Source organism: Arvicanthis niloticus, chromosome X (assembly GCF_011762505.2).
Source record: "Arvicanthis niloticus isolate mArvNil1 chromosome X, mArvNil1.pat.X, whole genome shotgun sequence".
In the NCBI taxonomy this organism is placed as follows: Eukaryota; Metazoa; Chordata; class Mammalia; order Rodentia; family Muridae; genus Arvicanthis; species Arvicanthis niloticus.
In genome coordinates, this window is record NC_047679.1 from 48935505 (window position 1) to 48951963 (window position 16459).

A 16459-nucleotide genomic window follows, 5' to 3' on the forward strand; every position below is an offset into this window, starting at 1 on the left:
GAATTTTGAAGGGGATTGTATCGAATCTGTAGATTGCTTTTGGCAAGATGGCCATTTTTACTAAATTAATCCTGCCAATCCATGAGCATTGGAGATCTTTCCATCTTCTGAGATCTGTTTCGATTTCTTTCTTCAGGGGCTTGAAATTCTTGTCATACAGGTCTTTTACTTGCTTGGTTAGATTCACACCATTTTATTTTATTTTATTTTATTTTATTTTATTTTATTTTATTTTATTTTATTTGTGACTATTGTGGAGGGCGTTGCTTCCATAATTTTTTTCTCAGCCAGTTTATCTTTTGAGTAGAGGAAGGCTACTGATTTATTTGAGTTAATTTTATACCAAGCCACTTTAGTAAAGTTGTTTATCAGGTTTAGGAGTTCTCTGGGGGAAGTTTTGGGATCACTTAAGTATACTATCATATCATCTGCAAATAATGAAATTTTGACTTCTTCCTTTCCAATTTGTATCCCTTTGACCTCATTTTGTTGCCTAATTGCTCTGGCTAGGACTTCCAGTACTATATTGAATAGGTAAGGTGAGAGTGGGCAGCCTTGCCTAGTCCCTGATCTTAGTGGGATTGCTTCAAGTTTCTCTCCATTTAGTTTGATGTTGGCTACTGGTTTTCTGTATATTGCTTTCACTATGTTTAGATATGGGCCTTGAATTCCTGATCTTTCCAAGACTTTTACCATGAAGGGGTGTTCAATTTTGTCAAATGCTTTCTCAACATCTAGTGAGATGATCATGTGTTTTTTTTTCTTTGAGTTTGTTTATATAGTGGATTACATTGATGGATTTCTATATATTGAACTAACCCTGCATTTCTGGGATAAAGCCTACTTGATCATGATGGATAATTGTTTTTGATGTGTTCTTGGATTCTGTTCATGAGAATTTTATTGAATATTTTTGCATCGATATTCATTAGGGAGATTGGTCTGAAGTTCTCTTTCTTTGTTGGGTATTTGTGTGGTTTAGATATGAGCATAATTGTGGCTTCATAGAATGAATTGGGTAATGTTCCTTCTGTTTCTATTTTGTGGAATAGTTTGAAGAGAATTGGTATTAGGTCTTCCTGGAAGGTCTGATAGAATTCTGCACTAAAACCATCTAGTCCTGGACTTTTTTTGGTGGGTAGACTTTTAATGACTGCTTCTATTTCTTTCGGGGTTATGGGACTGTTTAGATGGTTTATCTGCTCCTTATTTAACATTGGTAACTGGTATTTGTCTAGAAAATTGTCCATTTCATCCAGATTTTCCAATTTTGTTGAGTATAGGCTTTTGTAGTAGGATCTGATGTTTCTGTTGTCATGTCACCCTTTTCAGTTCTGATTTTATTAATTTGGATACTGTCTCTGTGCCCTCTGGGTAGTCTGGCTAAGGGTTTATCTATCTTGTTGATTTTCTCAAAGAACCAGCTCCTGGTTTTATTGATTCTTTGTATAGTTCTCTTTGTTTCTATTTTGTTGATTTCAGCCCTGAGTTTAATTATTTCCTCCTGTTTACTCCTCTTGGGCATTTGCTTCTTTTGTTCTAGAGCTTTAGGGTGTGTTTTCAAACTGCTAGTGTATGCTCTCTCCAGTTTCTTTTTGTAAGCACTTAGAGCTATGAGTTTTCCTCTTAGCACTGCTTTCATTGTGTCCCATAAGTTTTGGTATGATGTGTCTTCATTTTCATTAAATTATAAATGCTTTATTTTCTTTCTTTATTTCTTCCCTGACCACATTATCATTGAGTAGAGTATTGTTCAATTTCCATGTGAGTGTGGGCTTTCCATTGTCTTTGTTGTTATTGAAGACCAGCCTTAGTCCGTGGTGATCTGATAGGATGAAGGGGATTATTTCAATTTTTTTTTTTATCTGTTGAGGCCTGTTTTGTGACCAATTATATGGTCTATTTTGGAGAAGGTACCATGAGGTGCTAAGAAAAAGGTATATTCTTTTGTTTTAGGGTGAAATGTTCTATAAATATCTGTTAAGTCCATTTGGTTCATAACTTCTGTTAGTTTTACTGTATCTCTGTTTAGTTTCTGTTTCCTTGATCTGTCCATTGCTGAGAGTGGGGTATTGAAGTCTCCCACTATTATTGTGTAAGGTGCAATGTGTGTTTTGAGCTTTAGTACGGTTTCTTTTATGAAAGTGGGTGCTCTTGTATTTGGTGCATAGATGTCCAGAATTGAGAGTTCATGTTGGTTGACTTTTCCTTTGAGGAGTATGAAATGTCCTTCCTTATCCGTTTTGATAGCTTTAAGTTGAAAGTTGATTTTATTTGGTATTAGAATGGCTACTCCAGCTTGTTTCTTAGGACCATTTGCTTGAAAAATTGTTTTCTAGCCTTTTACTCTAAGGTAGTGTCTGTCTTTGTTACTGAGGTGGGTTTTCTGTATGCAGCAAAATGCTGGGTCCTGTTTACGTATCCAGTCCATTAGCCTATGTCTTTTTATTGGAGAATTGAGTCCATTGATGTTAAGAGATATTAAGGAGAGGAGATTGTTGCTTCTTGTTATTTTTTTAATAGTGGAGGCATTGTTTGTGTGGTTATCTTCTTTTGGGTTTGTTGGAAGAGGATTACTTTCTTGCTCTTTCTGGGGTATAATTGCCCTCCTTGTATTGAAGCTTTCCTGCTATTATCCTTTGTAGTGCTGGGTTTGTGGAAAGATATTGTGTAAATTTGGTTTTGTCATGGAATATCTTGGTTTCTCCATCTATGGTAATTGAGTGTTTTGCTGGGTATAGTATTCTGGGCTGGCATTTATGTTCTCTTAGGGTCTGTATGACATCTGTTCAGGATCTTCGGGCTTTTATAGTATCTGGTGAGAAGTCTGATGTAAATTCTGATAGGTCTGCCTTTATATGTTACTTGGCCTTTTTCCCTTATTGCTTTTAAAATTCTTTCTTTGTTTTGTGCATTTTGTGTTTTGATTATTATGTGACGGGTGGTATTTCTTTTCTGGTCTAGTGTACTTGGCGTTCTGTAGGCTTCTTGTATGATTATGGGCATCTCGTTCTTTAGGTTAGGGAAGTTTTCTTCTATAATTTTGTTGAAGATATTTATTGGCCCTTTAAGATGGGAATCCTCACTCTCTTCTATACCTATCCTTAGGTTTGGTCTTCTCATTGTGTCTTGAACTTTCTGGATGTTTTGTGTTAAGAACTTTTTGCATTTGTGTTTTCTTTGACAGTTGTGTCAATATTTTCTATGGTATCTTCTGCACCTGAGATGTTCTCTTCTGTCTCTCATATTCTGTTGGTAATGCTTGCATCTATGACTCTTGATTTCTTTCCTAGGTTTTCTATATCCCTGGTAGTCTCCCTTTGTGATTTCTTGATTGTTTCTATTCCATTTTTATGTCCTAGATGGTTTTGTTCAATTCCTTCACCTGTTTTGGTTGTGTTCTCTTGTAATTCTTTAAGGGATTTTTGTGTTTCCTCTTTAAGGGCTTCTACCTGTTTACCTGTGTTCTCCTCAATTTCTTTGAGGGTGTTATTTATGTCCTTCTTAAAGTTGTCTGTCATCATCATTAGAAGTGATTTTAGATCTGAATCTTGCTTTCCTGGTGATATGGGTAATTCAGGACTTTCTAAGATGGGAGAACTAGGTTCTAATGATGCCGAGTACCCTGGGTTGCTGATGCTTGTGTTCTTGTGCTTGCCATTCACCATCTGGATATTCTTGGTGCTACCTGAGATGTCTCTGACTAGAGCCTGTCTTTCTTATTATCTTGGTTGTGTCAGAACTGTTTGGGATGGGTGTTGTTGCTAGGGTTAGAGCTGAGGCCCAAGATCTGCTCAGTGCTCAGGCAGAGACAGGAAGGAGTGAATTCCTGGGTCCCCGTGAGTTCCGGTTATTCCCTGTATGGTTACTCCCTGTATTGCTGTCTCCTTACCTGAGATACTGCCCGGGTTAGAGTTCCTGGGAGCCCTGCCTCCTCTGGGTTTTTTTGAGGGTGAGTGCCGAGCTGCTGCAGGTGATCTCAGTGCTCAGGCTGCAACTGTTTTCGAGACATCTCTTAAAGTGAATTTATGCCCTCAATCAGTAGAACCAGAATTGTAGAACCAGAATTGAGATAAGAATCAAGGAGATGACATCTTTACCAGAATTGTATGATTATGTATGTCTTTTTTGTTTTGTTTTAAAATTTAAAAGTTTATATTTATTGCCCCCAAAGAAAGGTTTAAGACTGTTGCCATTTCTGTTTGTTCTATTTACATGGTCACATTATTTAAATATACTTCTTTATATTTTGTCATTATTTTGTTCTTTAAATTTTTAATTTTACTATTAAACCAACAGGAAGCTGGACCAAGTTAATAACTTTAGTTTGTATGATCACTTACTAATTTTTAAAAATTTTTATTTATTTTTCTCTCATACAATACATTACCACCACAGCTTCCCCTCCCTTCATCCTTCCTAGTTTACTCCCTCCCTTCTCCCCCAGATTGATCTATCCATCCATCCATCTCTCATCATCCCCTATCCCCATCTTCCATCTGTTCCCACCAAATGCAGACCTCTCAGGAACACCAACAAGATACAATAAGACCAGGCTTAAACTTCTCCAGGCACAAACTCTTATATCAAGGCTGGACGAGGCAACGTAGTGGGAGGAAAAGGGGCACAAGAACAGCTAAAAGAGTCAGAGATAACCCTGCTCCCCCTGTTAGGAGTCCCACAAAACACCAAGCTATATGAGCATAGCATATATACAGAAGACCTAGGTCAGACCCTTGTTGGCTCTGTGATTGTTGCTTCAGTCTCTGTGAGCCTATGAGTGCTGCTTAGGTGATTCTTTGAGCTGTGTTCTCCTGGTGTTTTTGACCTCTCTGGCTTCTACAGTTCTTCCTCATCTTCTTCTTTGGTAGTTCCCAGAGCTCTGAGGGGAGGGACCTAATGGAGACCTCCATCCTGGGCTATCTACCTAATGTTTGACTGTGGGTTTCTGCATTTGCTCCCAACAGCTCACAGAGGAAGCCTCTCTGATGATGACTGGATATGGCACCAATCTATGAGTAAATATATCAGAAACATCATTAGGAATCCGTTCATTGATTTTTTTTTTTGGCCAGTCATGTTTGGGAGCAGTTACTTATAAGACAAATCCGGTACTGAGTAAGTTATGTTATAAAATCACATGTAGACTGTGTATACATATTCATAACCATATATAATATATTTTATATACTAAGATGTTAAACATTATTGTTTGTTGGGATTACATCTCTTCTTTTTTTTTCTATCCCCTTTCTTATCCAGTCCTTGCTTTATTTCTTTCCTCTTACCATAACTTCCAAAAACTGGTACATGGCCAATAAGTTCCTCAATTTCTTTGGTAGCTTTTTTCTACCTTGGTCCTTTGATGGCTGATGATATGAGACATCCCTCTAGAAATCAAATGTTTTCATTTTCATATTCCTTAGTACTGAGAGATGGAATGAAAATCCTTGTTCCTCACTATCTCCTCCAAAATATCCTGCAAAACACACACACACACACACACACACACACACACACACACAAGGTCAAGTAAATTGGATATTCCCTTTTTTATACTTTTGACCATGATAACCTAAAACAGTCATTGAGTGCTTTCATTTAATACTTCTGCCTGACTTGATCTCTCCATTCTACCCAAAAGATACATCCTGGTTTTATTTTTGTTTTGTGAGAAAATATCCCGATAAAAGCTAAGCAGAGAAAGGGTTTACTCAGCTTACAATTCTAGGTTACAGTTCATCATGGCAGGAAAGTCACAGAGGGAGGAGCTTAAAACAACTAATTAGATCTAACTTGATTGATTGCTTATGCTCACCTTGATTTTTTTCATGCAATAAAGTTCAGAACTAGCTGAAATATACCATAGTGAGCTTGGCAATATTAACCAAGTTACTGATCTGAAGACATGAGGCACAGAGAGGTTAAATGAACTTTTGTATCAGAGCCTAAAAGTGGCAAACCTGGAGAATAAAATTTTTGTCTTGCTTTAAAGCACCTTTGCTTTGTTCTCTTTAAAATATTTTCTTCTGCTCACTTCATTCCATTGATTTCTTTTCATGGAAAGTAGCAGGAATGTGTTTAAATCCTTCCATATCCAAATCCATCATGTCATCTTGATCTAAGTCAATATTATTTCCAGCCTGGGTTGATCTAGTAATGGGTATGCATCAATCCTTGCTGGTTTCACACTTGTTCTAAATGGTCCAGCCTTCAAAGAAATCCAAATATATTTAAGAACAATCTTTCTTAAATCTTTCATCATGTTGTGTTCATACATATTTTAATACCTGTAAATATTTTTAAAGCTGTGGTATATGGGACATATCTGAAATAGCCAAGAATTGCTGCAAGGAGATTCACAAGTTATCATGGCAACCTGGAACAACTTTTTAAAAAATACATTCATCCATGTATCTTGGGCATTGTGATAGTGCTACAGTGAACATGGGAATAGATGTTTATCTGCAACATTGATTACATTTATTTTTGATACATGCCCAGAAGTAATATTGATGGATTATAGGTTAGTTCTGTTATTCATATTGTAAAGAAACTTTCTAGCACTTTATATAATAGCTACGCTAATTTATTCTCCCACCTATAAAGCACAACAGGTATATTTCATACAGATAAGCATGCTGTCTGTGATACTGGCAGGGTAAGGCCTTTTTACAAAATTATAAAAAAAAATGACTGTTCTCTAAAGCTCATCATTGATATGGGAATTGTATTTAGTATGGTAGGGTTGGGTGCTGTAGACTATAATTTACCTTTAGGTTTTTTTTCAAATCTTATTTGATGTTTATTTTGGGGGGAGTGCTTGTCACAGTTCATGTGTGGATGTCAGAGAACAGTTCTTCCATCATATGTGTCATAGGGAATGACTTGGGTCATCAGGCTTGTCAGCAGCACTTTCACCTGTCAAGCCACCTCACAGGTCCTCAATTATTTTACAAGCCCCATAATTGTATATGAACCGTCATTTTCTTTTTCTGTCCCTTGTTAATTCATCTGTGCTGATAACAAAATAAGGTTTTACAAAGTCAAAACTAATATCTTGTATTAGTTGATAGAGGAGAAACAAAGTCTTGCACCCACAAGAGACTGGTATAATTTAATTTAGTTTGAAACTGAGAAATTCCATTAGTAAGGCTCAGAGGAGATCAGGCATATAACTGGTGCATTAATCCAAAATGAATCTAACCTTGGGTAAATACAACTTTCTAGGGAATATAGAAAGCATGAAGATTTCACAGGGTTAAATAACAGGGAATTTTTATCTCAAATGGGAGGAGGGCGGGGAATCAGACAAAAGTGTATGGCAGTCCCCAGTTCTTTGTCTACAAGATATTTAGCTGCTCACATCTCAAAGCACTGATGGTTGCCAGGCTTGTCCCCTGACTTTGAGGAAGGTGAAGGCTGCTTGGAACATGAGCCTCCATCTCATTCTAGCAGCTGGTGCTTTCGGTTCCTGCTGAAAAATGAATAGAGCTTATTTTATTTTATTTTTCCCTATTATTGGAAATAGATTTTTTTTCTCCCACAATATGTCCTGGTTACAGTTTCCCCTCCCTCTACTCCTCCTGATTCCTTACCATCTCTAACCTATTCAGATCTAATCCCTTTCTGTCTCTGATTAGAAAAGAATAGGCTTCTAAGAGGTAATATTAAATATAATAAGATAAAACAAACCCACCCATTGGAATTGGAGAAGACAAACAGAAGGAAAAGAGCCCAAGAGAAGGCACAAAAATTAGACCCACCATGTGCACTTAGGAATCCCATAAATCCAATTTGGTGGAATTGGAAGGCCTGGTGCAGCCCCATGCAGGCCCTGTGTATGCTGCTTCAGTCTCTGTGAGTTCACATAAGATTGTTCTTGTTGATTTAGAAGGCCTTGTTCTCCTGGTGTCCTCCATCCTCTATTGCTCTTATACTCGCTCTGCCTCCTTGGGCTTGTTCATAAGTACCTGTACCTGCTGAGCCATCTCACAGCTCCTCAATTATTATCGAAACCCCATAGTGATGTAGAAACCATCATTTTCTGAGCTCTGAGGGTAGGGATTTGATAGAGACATCCCACTGAGTGTTCCAAAGTGCCTCTGTCTCAGTCTCTCTGTTTGTCTCTGTGTCTCTGTCTCTGTCTCTGTCTCTCTCTCTCTCTCTTCTCTCTCTCTCTGTATAATATCTGGCTGTGGGTCTCTGTACTTGTTCCCTTCTGCTGTAGAAGGAAGTTTCTCTGATGATGGCTGAATGAGGCACTGATCTATGAGTCTAGCAGAATGTCATTAGGAGTCATTTTATTACTGCCCCTGGCTTATTTTTAGGCGAGTAGTATTTGGTTTTACCCTAGTCCCTGGGCTATCTAGTATTTGGTTCTTGGTTACCCTAGTAACCAAGGTTCTATCAGGTAAAGGTTCTATCCCATGGAGTGGGCTTTAAGTCAAATCAGACATTGGTTGGTTACTCCTACAAGCTTTGTGCCACCATTGCCCTAGCATAGGTTGTAGGCAGCACACCACTGTAAATAAATCAAAGGATTTGTGGGTGGGTTGCTGTTTGTTTCTCTTTTGGGAGCCTGCAAAGTATTTTTCCATACCAAAGACTAGAACATAGGGGTGAAGGTTATATGTAGGCACCAGCTCAACCTCTCCATGTTCAGTAAGGTGTGTGGATGTTGTCTTCAGCAATAGGGCCTTGCCATCAGTTTGTGGAGAACAACCAATGTCTTAGCTACAGCCTGGGTTGTTTGGGGATTCTTATGGGACTTGTTTGGCCAACAACTCAATTAGCTATAACCCATTCCTGGTACTGGAAGCTTCATTTGGTGATGAGATAGCCAGTTGGGACTCTGTCTCCTCCATTATTTGGCAGTTTCATTAAGATCACCTTCATATTTGTGTATATTAAGAAGTTTTTACTGTATTAGTTTCCATACTACTCTTCAAATGCCCCTTAATTTATGTCTCTTCTCATATTCCCTCCCTCAATCTCCTCTCCCTCCTTGATCTCGCAGTTCTAGCCCCCCACCCATCCATCCATAACTATCCTATTTCACTTCCCCAGGGACAGCTATCTGTTTCCTCTAGTCTCTTACTCTATACCTATCCTTTGTGGTTTTATAGATTGTAGCTTGCTTATCATTGACTTAACAGCTAATATCCAGATATAAGTGAATCTATACCACATTTGTCTTTCTAGGTATAGAATACCTTATTCAGGATGATTTTTCCCTAGTTACATTCATTTGCCTGCAAATTTCATCATGTCATTTTTTTAACAGCTGAGTAATACCCAATTGTGTAAATGTACCACATTTTCTTCATCTGTTCTGTTGAGGGCCATCAAGGTTGTTTCCAATTTCTGGTTATTACAAATAAGGCTGCTATGGACATAGCTAAGCACATGTTCTTATGGGATGGTAGAGCATCTTTTGAGTATATGCCCAGGAGAGGTATAGCTGGGTCTTCAGGTAGAGCTATCCTGTTTTTTTGAGAAACCTTCAAATTGCACTCCCACCAGGAATGGAGAAGTGTTCCTTTTGCCCCACATCCTCGATGTCATGAGCTGTCACTTTTGTTGATGTTAGCCATTCTGACAGGTAGAATCACATTTCTTAATCCCCATTGTGAAAAGGAAACAACACATATTCAATAAACATATATTTATTAACTTATATATAATTTAGCCTTAATATAACACCATATAGTTATGATCTTTAAAAAGAAACCATGATTGTTATGTTACCCATGACACAACTGAAAAAAATTAAAGATATATATTTAGAATCTGCTTTAGAAGGAAGTTCTTATCAAAATATATGTATATAACATTAGTAAACTTCACGAAATCTTTATGGCTCTCTAGTGAGTGTTGTTTAATACAAACAATTAGCATTTTAAGGTTTTATGAAACATTTACTATAGCCAAATGTATCATTTTAATGTTTTACTACCAAAATTTATAAGACAGTATGTATTTATCAAGACTTTAAATATGTGATCATAATATTTAAAATTGTAAATCTGAATATGCATTTTAATTGAGCACACCAAAAATATTTTTAGCACACAACAAAAATTAATTAAAAGAGAACTGAAGTGGCCATGGTTTGTTAAAATTTTGCTTGACAAAGCAACATATGAAAACAACCAAAACCCAACAAAAGCAATTATTATAGACACACATGACACCAAAAAGAAAGTTTATCTCTGTTTTTTTATGATGTGAGAAAGGCTTAGTAACAAAAGTTTAAAAGGCAAAGTTTGGAAATATTTTCTCTCCTTCTTTTCTTCTCTTTTTCTAATTAACTGGGGTTGGTTTTGTTGTCATTTTGTTTTGTTTTTCTTTTTCTTTTCTTTTTAGCTGTGCACCAGGCTGCTTTATCAGAGGTAAGAAATTGGCTTAGGATGTGGAGATGTTATGGAATTTGAATGTCACAATTTGTGCCAAGTCAGGCCTGGTTACCTTTACATTGGATTCAATGTAGTCAGATTTGGAAGAGGGACAAAGAGATACAGAAAACCACTCAAGTCCATCTTTAAGGTCCCCAAATAAGATCAAGGTTTAAATAGATGTCCAAGCATATGCACATCTAAGCAGTCCTGGGCAGTGTGTGGTCATACCCACTTACCTGGGTTTTAGTCTCATCCTGTAAGGTGGTCTGACAAGTTGTTTGAAAAAAAAATCTCTTTCCTAAGACAAGTTCCCTCTCTGGCTGGTGCCCTGTCCTTCTACAATCTCAAGATTTCTGGGGACGTTTTCATATTTTTATGGTCTACATTTCAACAGTCTGATATCCAGATTGTATCTCTTTATATCTTTATTTTCGTCAAACCAGTTAAACAGGGGATCAGGTTTTATGAAGATACTCCCCAGAAAAGCCCTGTGTTACTGCATAGGATCCAGTAGCAGACTGTGAATGGGTCTAGGAAATTTCTATTTTTGATGTTCTTGACGCTCAAACATTTAGTGGGTTTCATGTTAGAAAAAAAACAGAAGCCAAGGAACACAGAACCCGTGTTTAACAGGATCTACCAGACAAATGACAAGATAGGGAAACTCCCTAACAGTTAAGATGGGTCTCAGCATAAATCCCCAGGAATATTGGGGTGTGACACAAACTAGCTTCATTTGGTTATATTTTGCAGGGGCTCCTTGAGGGGTTCCCCCAAGCTGTAGGGACCTCCACTCAGGGAGACTTTGGGCTTTAATGTTGACAGGAATTTTAGGACTAGTTTGTATAATAAAGACACTTTAATGTGAGTGTGTGAATTTAAAAGGGGAAAATGCTCAAGGAGACCTCTAAGATACATGGCATAGAGAAGCAAGGGCAGGGAAAGATGAGTAGGGAGATATTTTCGAGTTTATCTTTAGTTTTGATATAAACTCAAATCTTAATTTTTATTTTAGCACCTAATTTAATTCATGTAGGTTTTGAAAAGCTCTTTACTATGAATCCTGGCTTCTATCAGCATTTCTTACACATGGTTTTCCGTTTTTACTAAAACAGGCTGCCTGTTTGTGGTTTTTGAAAAATTGTTACCTAGGACTTTGTTAAATGCACAAGATAGAATTAATTTGGAGGTAGTAAATGTTTAGGTTATATTTAGTTCAGTCCTTTCATTTTCCAAGTGCTAGCAAATTAGTCATTATTATAAGCCAGCTAGAATACCAGATCTGAGGGTTTATCTTCAAATACTTCCTCCTTTTGGGGGTGGAGGAGAAAGAGAACTGGGGGGAGAAAGTACACATATACATGTGAGATATGGCAAACTATCTCTTACATTTAAAAAGACTGGAACTTTTGCTGGACCTCAGAGCTAGAGTTAATAATAAACTTTGAAGTCACTTTAAGACAGAAGACTGCTATCCTGCTCTGTATTCTGCTCGTTTGCTTAACCTGCCTTTAAGAGAACAATGTGAAACCACCAACCTTGCTTGCCTTGGATTTTCCATGTAATCAGCTTTTACAGCATGAGACAATGTATAGCCCTAATCTTAAAATATGCAGTTTTCCCATGCCCCTGACCCAGAGTAATTCATGGGTATCATTTTCTAAAAACAGCAAAAGTACAGGTTGAAAGCAGGTAAGAAAATGAATATCTATAATGAACACAACATTTGGATATAGATTGATAAATAATGATGCTTGTAATACTGTTTGTTGTCTGGGTCTGTTGGACTCTGTGACTTAATCTCTTGTGAAACAAAGTTTCTGTAAAGTGCCCCTCGTTTCTTCCTCATGAGTTGCTTCTGTGCCAGAGCTTCCTCCAAAATGCTGTGTCAGCTGATAGTAGCTGAGAGTTACAGTGAAGACTCCCCCTACTTTACTAAACAATTATAATTTTAGACAAAGATACCATTCCAGAGCCCCACTGTCAGGTCACAATATAAAGCCTGCTCCTCACTCTGTTCTGGTATCTCCTTGCATCTCAAACCATGTAAACGTTGGTCTTCAGAAGTATTCATTCAGTCCTTAACCATATAGTAGTATAATAGGGACTATTATCTACAAGTCCTGGAGAGTTCATCTTCTTTAAACATGTGAACAAAGCAAAATACATATAGGAAAGAATATGTGCCATTTGGAAAAAATATGTGTATACAAACAGATGAATCATAAACACATGAAAATATATATTTAAAAACTTACTAACATGAACTAGAAGTAAAATGTTTGTGGAACTTAGTTTTTAGTGATGCACCTTTATACTTGATTCTGTCGGTCCCAGGTTGTATTTATACACAGCAAAAAATAAGTTAGACTTTTAAAAGGTATCTTTACAAATCTTTGCTTAAGTCGAAGAGTGGTGCTGTAGCTTGTCAGTGCTACAGAATGGACTTTATAGGTTACTTTGGGATGATTGGTGTTCCTAAGGAATGCTAAGTTTACTCGTTTTCACGATTTCCTGTCTTCCATCTTCCTTTGCTCTCTGGGGCACTGAACACAGAACATAGAGATCACATAGGCCAGGGGGTTGTAAGCTCTTGTTCATCTAAGCAAAACTTCCTCAGGGGCAGAAGTCCTGTCCTGCTCAGATACATGTCGGCGACTGGACACTACTGGACACCACAGAAAAGCCATCTTCTGTGCTGCCCAGGGCCTCCTTACAGGTGCGGAGACTTTGGGATGGATAAAGCAGAGGGCTCCTGAAAGGGAGAGACTGCAGGGGCAGTCTGCTCATCTAAGTGTGCTAGGAGGTAGGTGGTTAAGATCCTGGAGTGAGGGCTAATGCTCACGACCTCATTTTGAATCATTGCGCAGGCTCAAAGCCCGCCAATCCAATGATTTACTAGCTTATGTATTTCCTATGTCTTGGACTTCCTGCTGCTGTTGCTATGGCTCTGAGGGTGGGATTAAAGGCTGCCTTGCCGAACAGGTTCAGAGGCCAACGTACTTAGTGCATATAATTCTGTATCCCCGGACATCCCCAACTCCCTTATTTATCTCACCTGACTCCCACAGCCTGCCCTTTTAGGGTGGTGGGTCAAAGAGCCAGAAAAAAAAAAGATAAATTTCTGTTCACTGTGGTTGAATTTAGGCTTTCTGACCAGTAGATGGTAGTGCTGCTCCTTGCTGGTGCCTGCTGCTCAGTTTTTCCCCTGCCCTTTGTACCTGGAAAAAAATGTGACGCAGCTTTGCTCTCCCCTTCCTTCCTTCTTTCCTTCCTTCCTTCTGTCTTTCCTTCTTTCCTTCCTTCCTTCTTTTTTTCCTTCCTTCCTTCCTTCCTTCCTTCCTTCTTTTCTTCTATCTTTTTCATTTTTCTTTTTCTAATTCCTCAAATGCTATAGATTCCATGGGATTTTTAATGGGGTAATATTATCAGGGTTCTTTTACTAAAACACAATATCTGATTTCTGAGTAACTTTAACTAATATTTTCTTGTTATTGAATGTTCTCTTACTTTAGTTGTCTTACCATGTAAGGATATACTTTAGTGTTGATGCCACATGTTATTTGATTCATAGATGTCAGTTAACATCACTGTGAAAAGTTAGGATCTATGATAATGTGTCCAGTCACCATAGCCATAGTCTCTTATAAATTTCCTAACACATTTTTCACTCCTAATGACACAATTTATTTTTTCTTGAACTGTATTTTATACTTAATTAATATTGAGTATATTTATTGTGTGACATCTTGTTTGTTCATCCATTCATTGTGTAATACTCAGTGAAATCTACTGCCATCACAAAAACATAACTCTCCTCTCAAAGGGAAGAGAGTTGAGTTTGGAGATGACTGACCCTGGCTCTGGAATACAGATTTAGGTTACCCAAAATACCAAGTTTAAATGTGGTAACAGTTTCATAAAATTTTATGGTAACAAAACCACAATTGAGAACCCTTTTCAAATACACTTAGATGGTCAAGTGTGAGTGAGAATTCTTGGAAAGAAGTCAAGTCTGCAGAGGCTTCTTGACTGTATTAAACCTTGCAGGGAATGGTGGTGCCTGTCTTAATCCCAGCAGTGGTAGGCAGATCTCTGTGAGTTTGAGGCCAGCCTGGTCTACATAGTGAGTTCTAGGACAGCCAGGGCTACACAGAGAAGTTCTGCATCAAACAAACAAACAAACAAACAAACAGCCCGCTTCAATTATGTGGAGAGGCTGGACTGTTGCAGTTCCAGGGCCTAATTACAGTTTATCTTGGGTGACCTTTAGCCTACTAAATAGCTTTTTCTCTTTCCTTACTCTGTCAGACCTAACATCCTGACAAACAGATAAAACACTTAGGAATGTATAAACAATATCCAAGATTTCTACCAACCAAAGGGCTAAAAGTGTCAGGTGGCATCCAGGACCTACAGCAGGGTTCTCACTTGCCTGATGTACCCACTGATGTAGTTCAAAGTGTGTTGATTTATGGACTTCTTTTTTCTGTCACTATAAAACGTTTATGAAATTTCTACCTCATTGGAACATGGTATTTTGGGGAGATCTAAATCTATGTTCCTGGGCCATAGATTCATATTTGATTCCAGAATAAATCACATCTTTTATTACTTTGATTTAAGACCCGTTACTTTCATTGACAGTGGTTATAATGGAGGCCGGAGGGAGCTCTGCTCTAGGCCTCAGATTCTCTTCCTAGCCTTGAGATTTACCTAATAATTACAAGATTGTTGAATCACTTCTATTGAATATAACTATTCAGGAGTTATGATAGCCCAGATAACCAGCTTGTCTTTGGACCTGCAACATTGCAACTGACTAAAGCCTTAGAGAATGTTTAAAGTAGATGTGGCTTTTTCTCTGAGAACTTCAGTTCATGCCGTTTATTATTTCATTAGGGTAAAAAGGTTGCAATACTTTAAAAATGAAAATTCATGTTAAGTACAGTGAAGTTCATATTGCATAGTAATTTCAACTTTATTGTATATGAGATTGTTAACATGAGATACTTTTCCTATCTTTTTTAAAATTTATGGTCATACTATGTATCCCTGGCTGGCCTGAAACTTATTATGTAGACTAGGCTGGCCCTGAATTCCTAAGTACTACACTACCATAGCCTGCTTGTATGTCTTTTGAAACACAGTTGTTTGTGTTTATTCATTTATTTAACTTAGTCATAGTCTGTTATAGAAGACTAGGTAAACAGCAGTTGATCATGGGCCAGCCAATCCTGAGATACTGGCCATGCCATTCTGAATGGCCATGCCATTCAGGGACAGGAAATGCCCTCTTCTCCTTTGGCATATTGAAAGGGAAACAGGTTCAGATCCCTAAAGCTGGCTAGGAGGCATCCAGTGCAGTAATCCAACTGATGATACAAGAGTATGTGGGAATTCTGAAGTGGGTACATTCAGACCGTGGGGCTGTGCTTTAGAAAGCATTGTGTTGCTAGCAGCATCCACTGAGCACTTGTTAGTCCTTGGAGACTCAGGGGAGAGGTTGTATATCCCATGCCAGGCCACATCCATATGTATGGCAGTTCTCTGAAGTGACCAGCCTCTGGTAACTTTAAAAATGGAAGAAAACAAGGAGAGTAGATATTTTTAATGGTTTTTGAAATGACCCTGAACATAATGCTGCCACACTTAAACTTTGATATGTACCTCTAGAAAAGTATTATCTCTATGCCGAATTATTTGATCACTATAGGATAGCCTTTTTTAAAGAGTATTAATCATATTAATCCACATGCATGAAGGGCTCTTCATCCTCTGGTATCTTCTTTAGCTTCTTCACTGCTTTAAAGTTTTTATTTTATAGGTTTTTCATTTCCTTGGTGTATTAGTTATTTTTCTGTGGCTGTGATAAAACACTATGCCCAAAAGTGGCTTATGGAAGAAATCATTTATTTTGGATTTATGTTTTCTTAGGGATTAAAAAGTCCATCATGGCAGGGAGGCATAGCCGCATCAGGCATAGCAGCTGGAGCAGGAAGCTGAGCGCTCACTCTTCAACCATCAGCAACAAGTACAGAGAACAAATTGGACATAGG

At 37.9% G+C, this 16459-nt stretch overlaps 1 protein-coding gene across 11 annotated transcripts in view; it reads left to right on the forward strand.

Moving 5' to 3' along the window:
• The window catches only part of LOC143435602 (uncharacterized), a 38106-nt gene that overhangs the window by 9058 nt on the left and 12589 nt on the right, over positions 1–16459 (forward strand). For 9 of the 11 annotated variants that reach the window (XM_076919045.1, XM_076919032.1, XM_076919041.1 and 6 more), the window contains 2 exons: positions 10369–10394; positions 16338–16459. In XM_076919045.1, the coding sequence (XP_076775160.1) occupies positions 10369–10394; positions 16338–16459 (148 nt within the window). The remainder of the gene's footprint in view (positions 1–10368; positions 10395–16337) is intronic. The other 2 variants (XM_076919034.1, XM_076919037.1) reach the window with 1 other exon arrangement.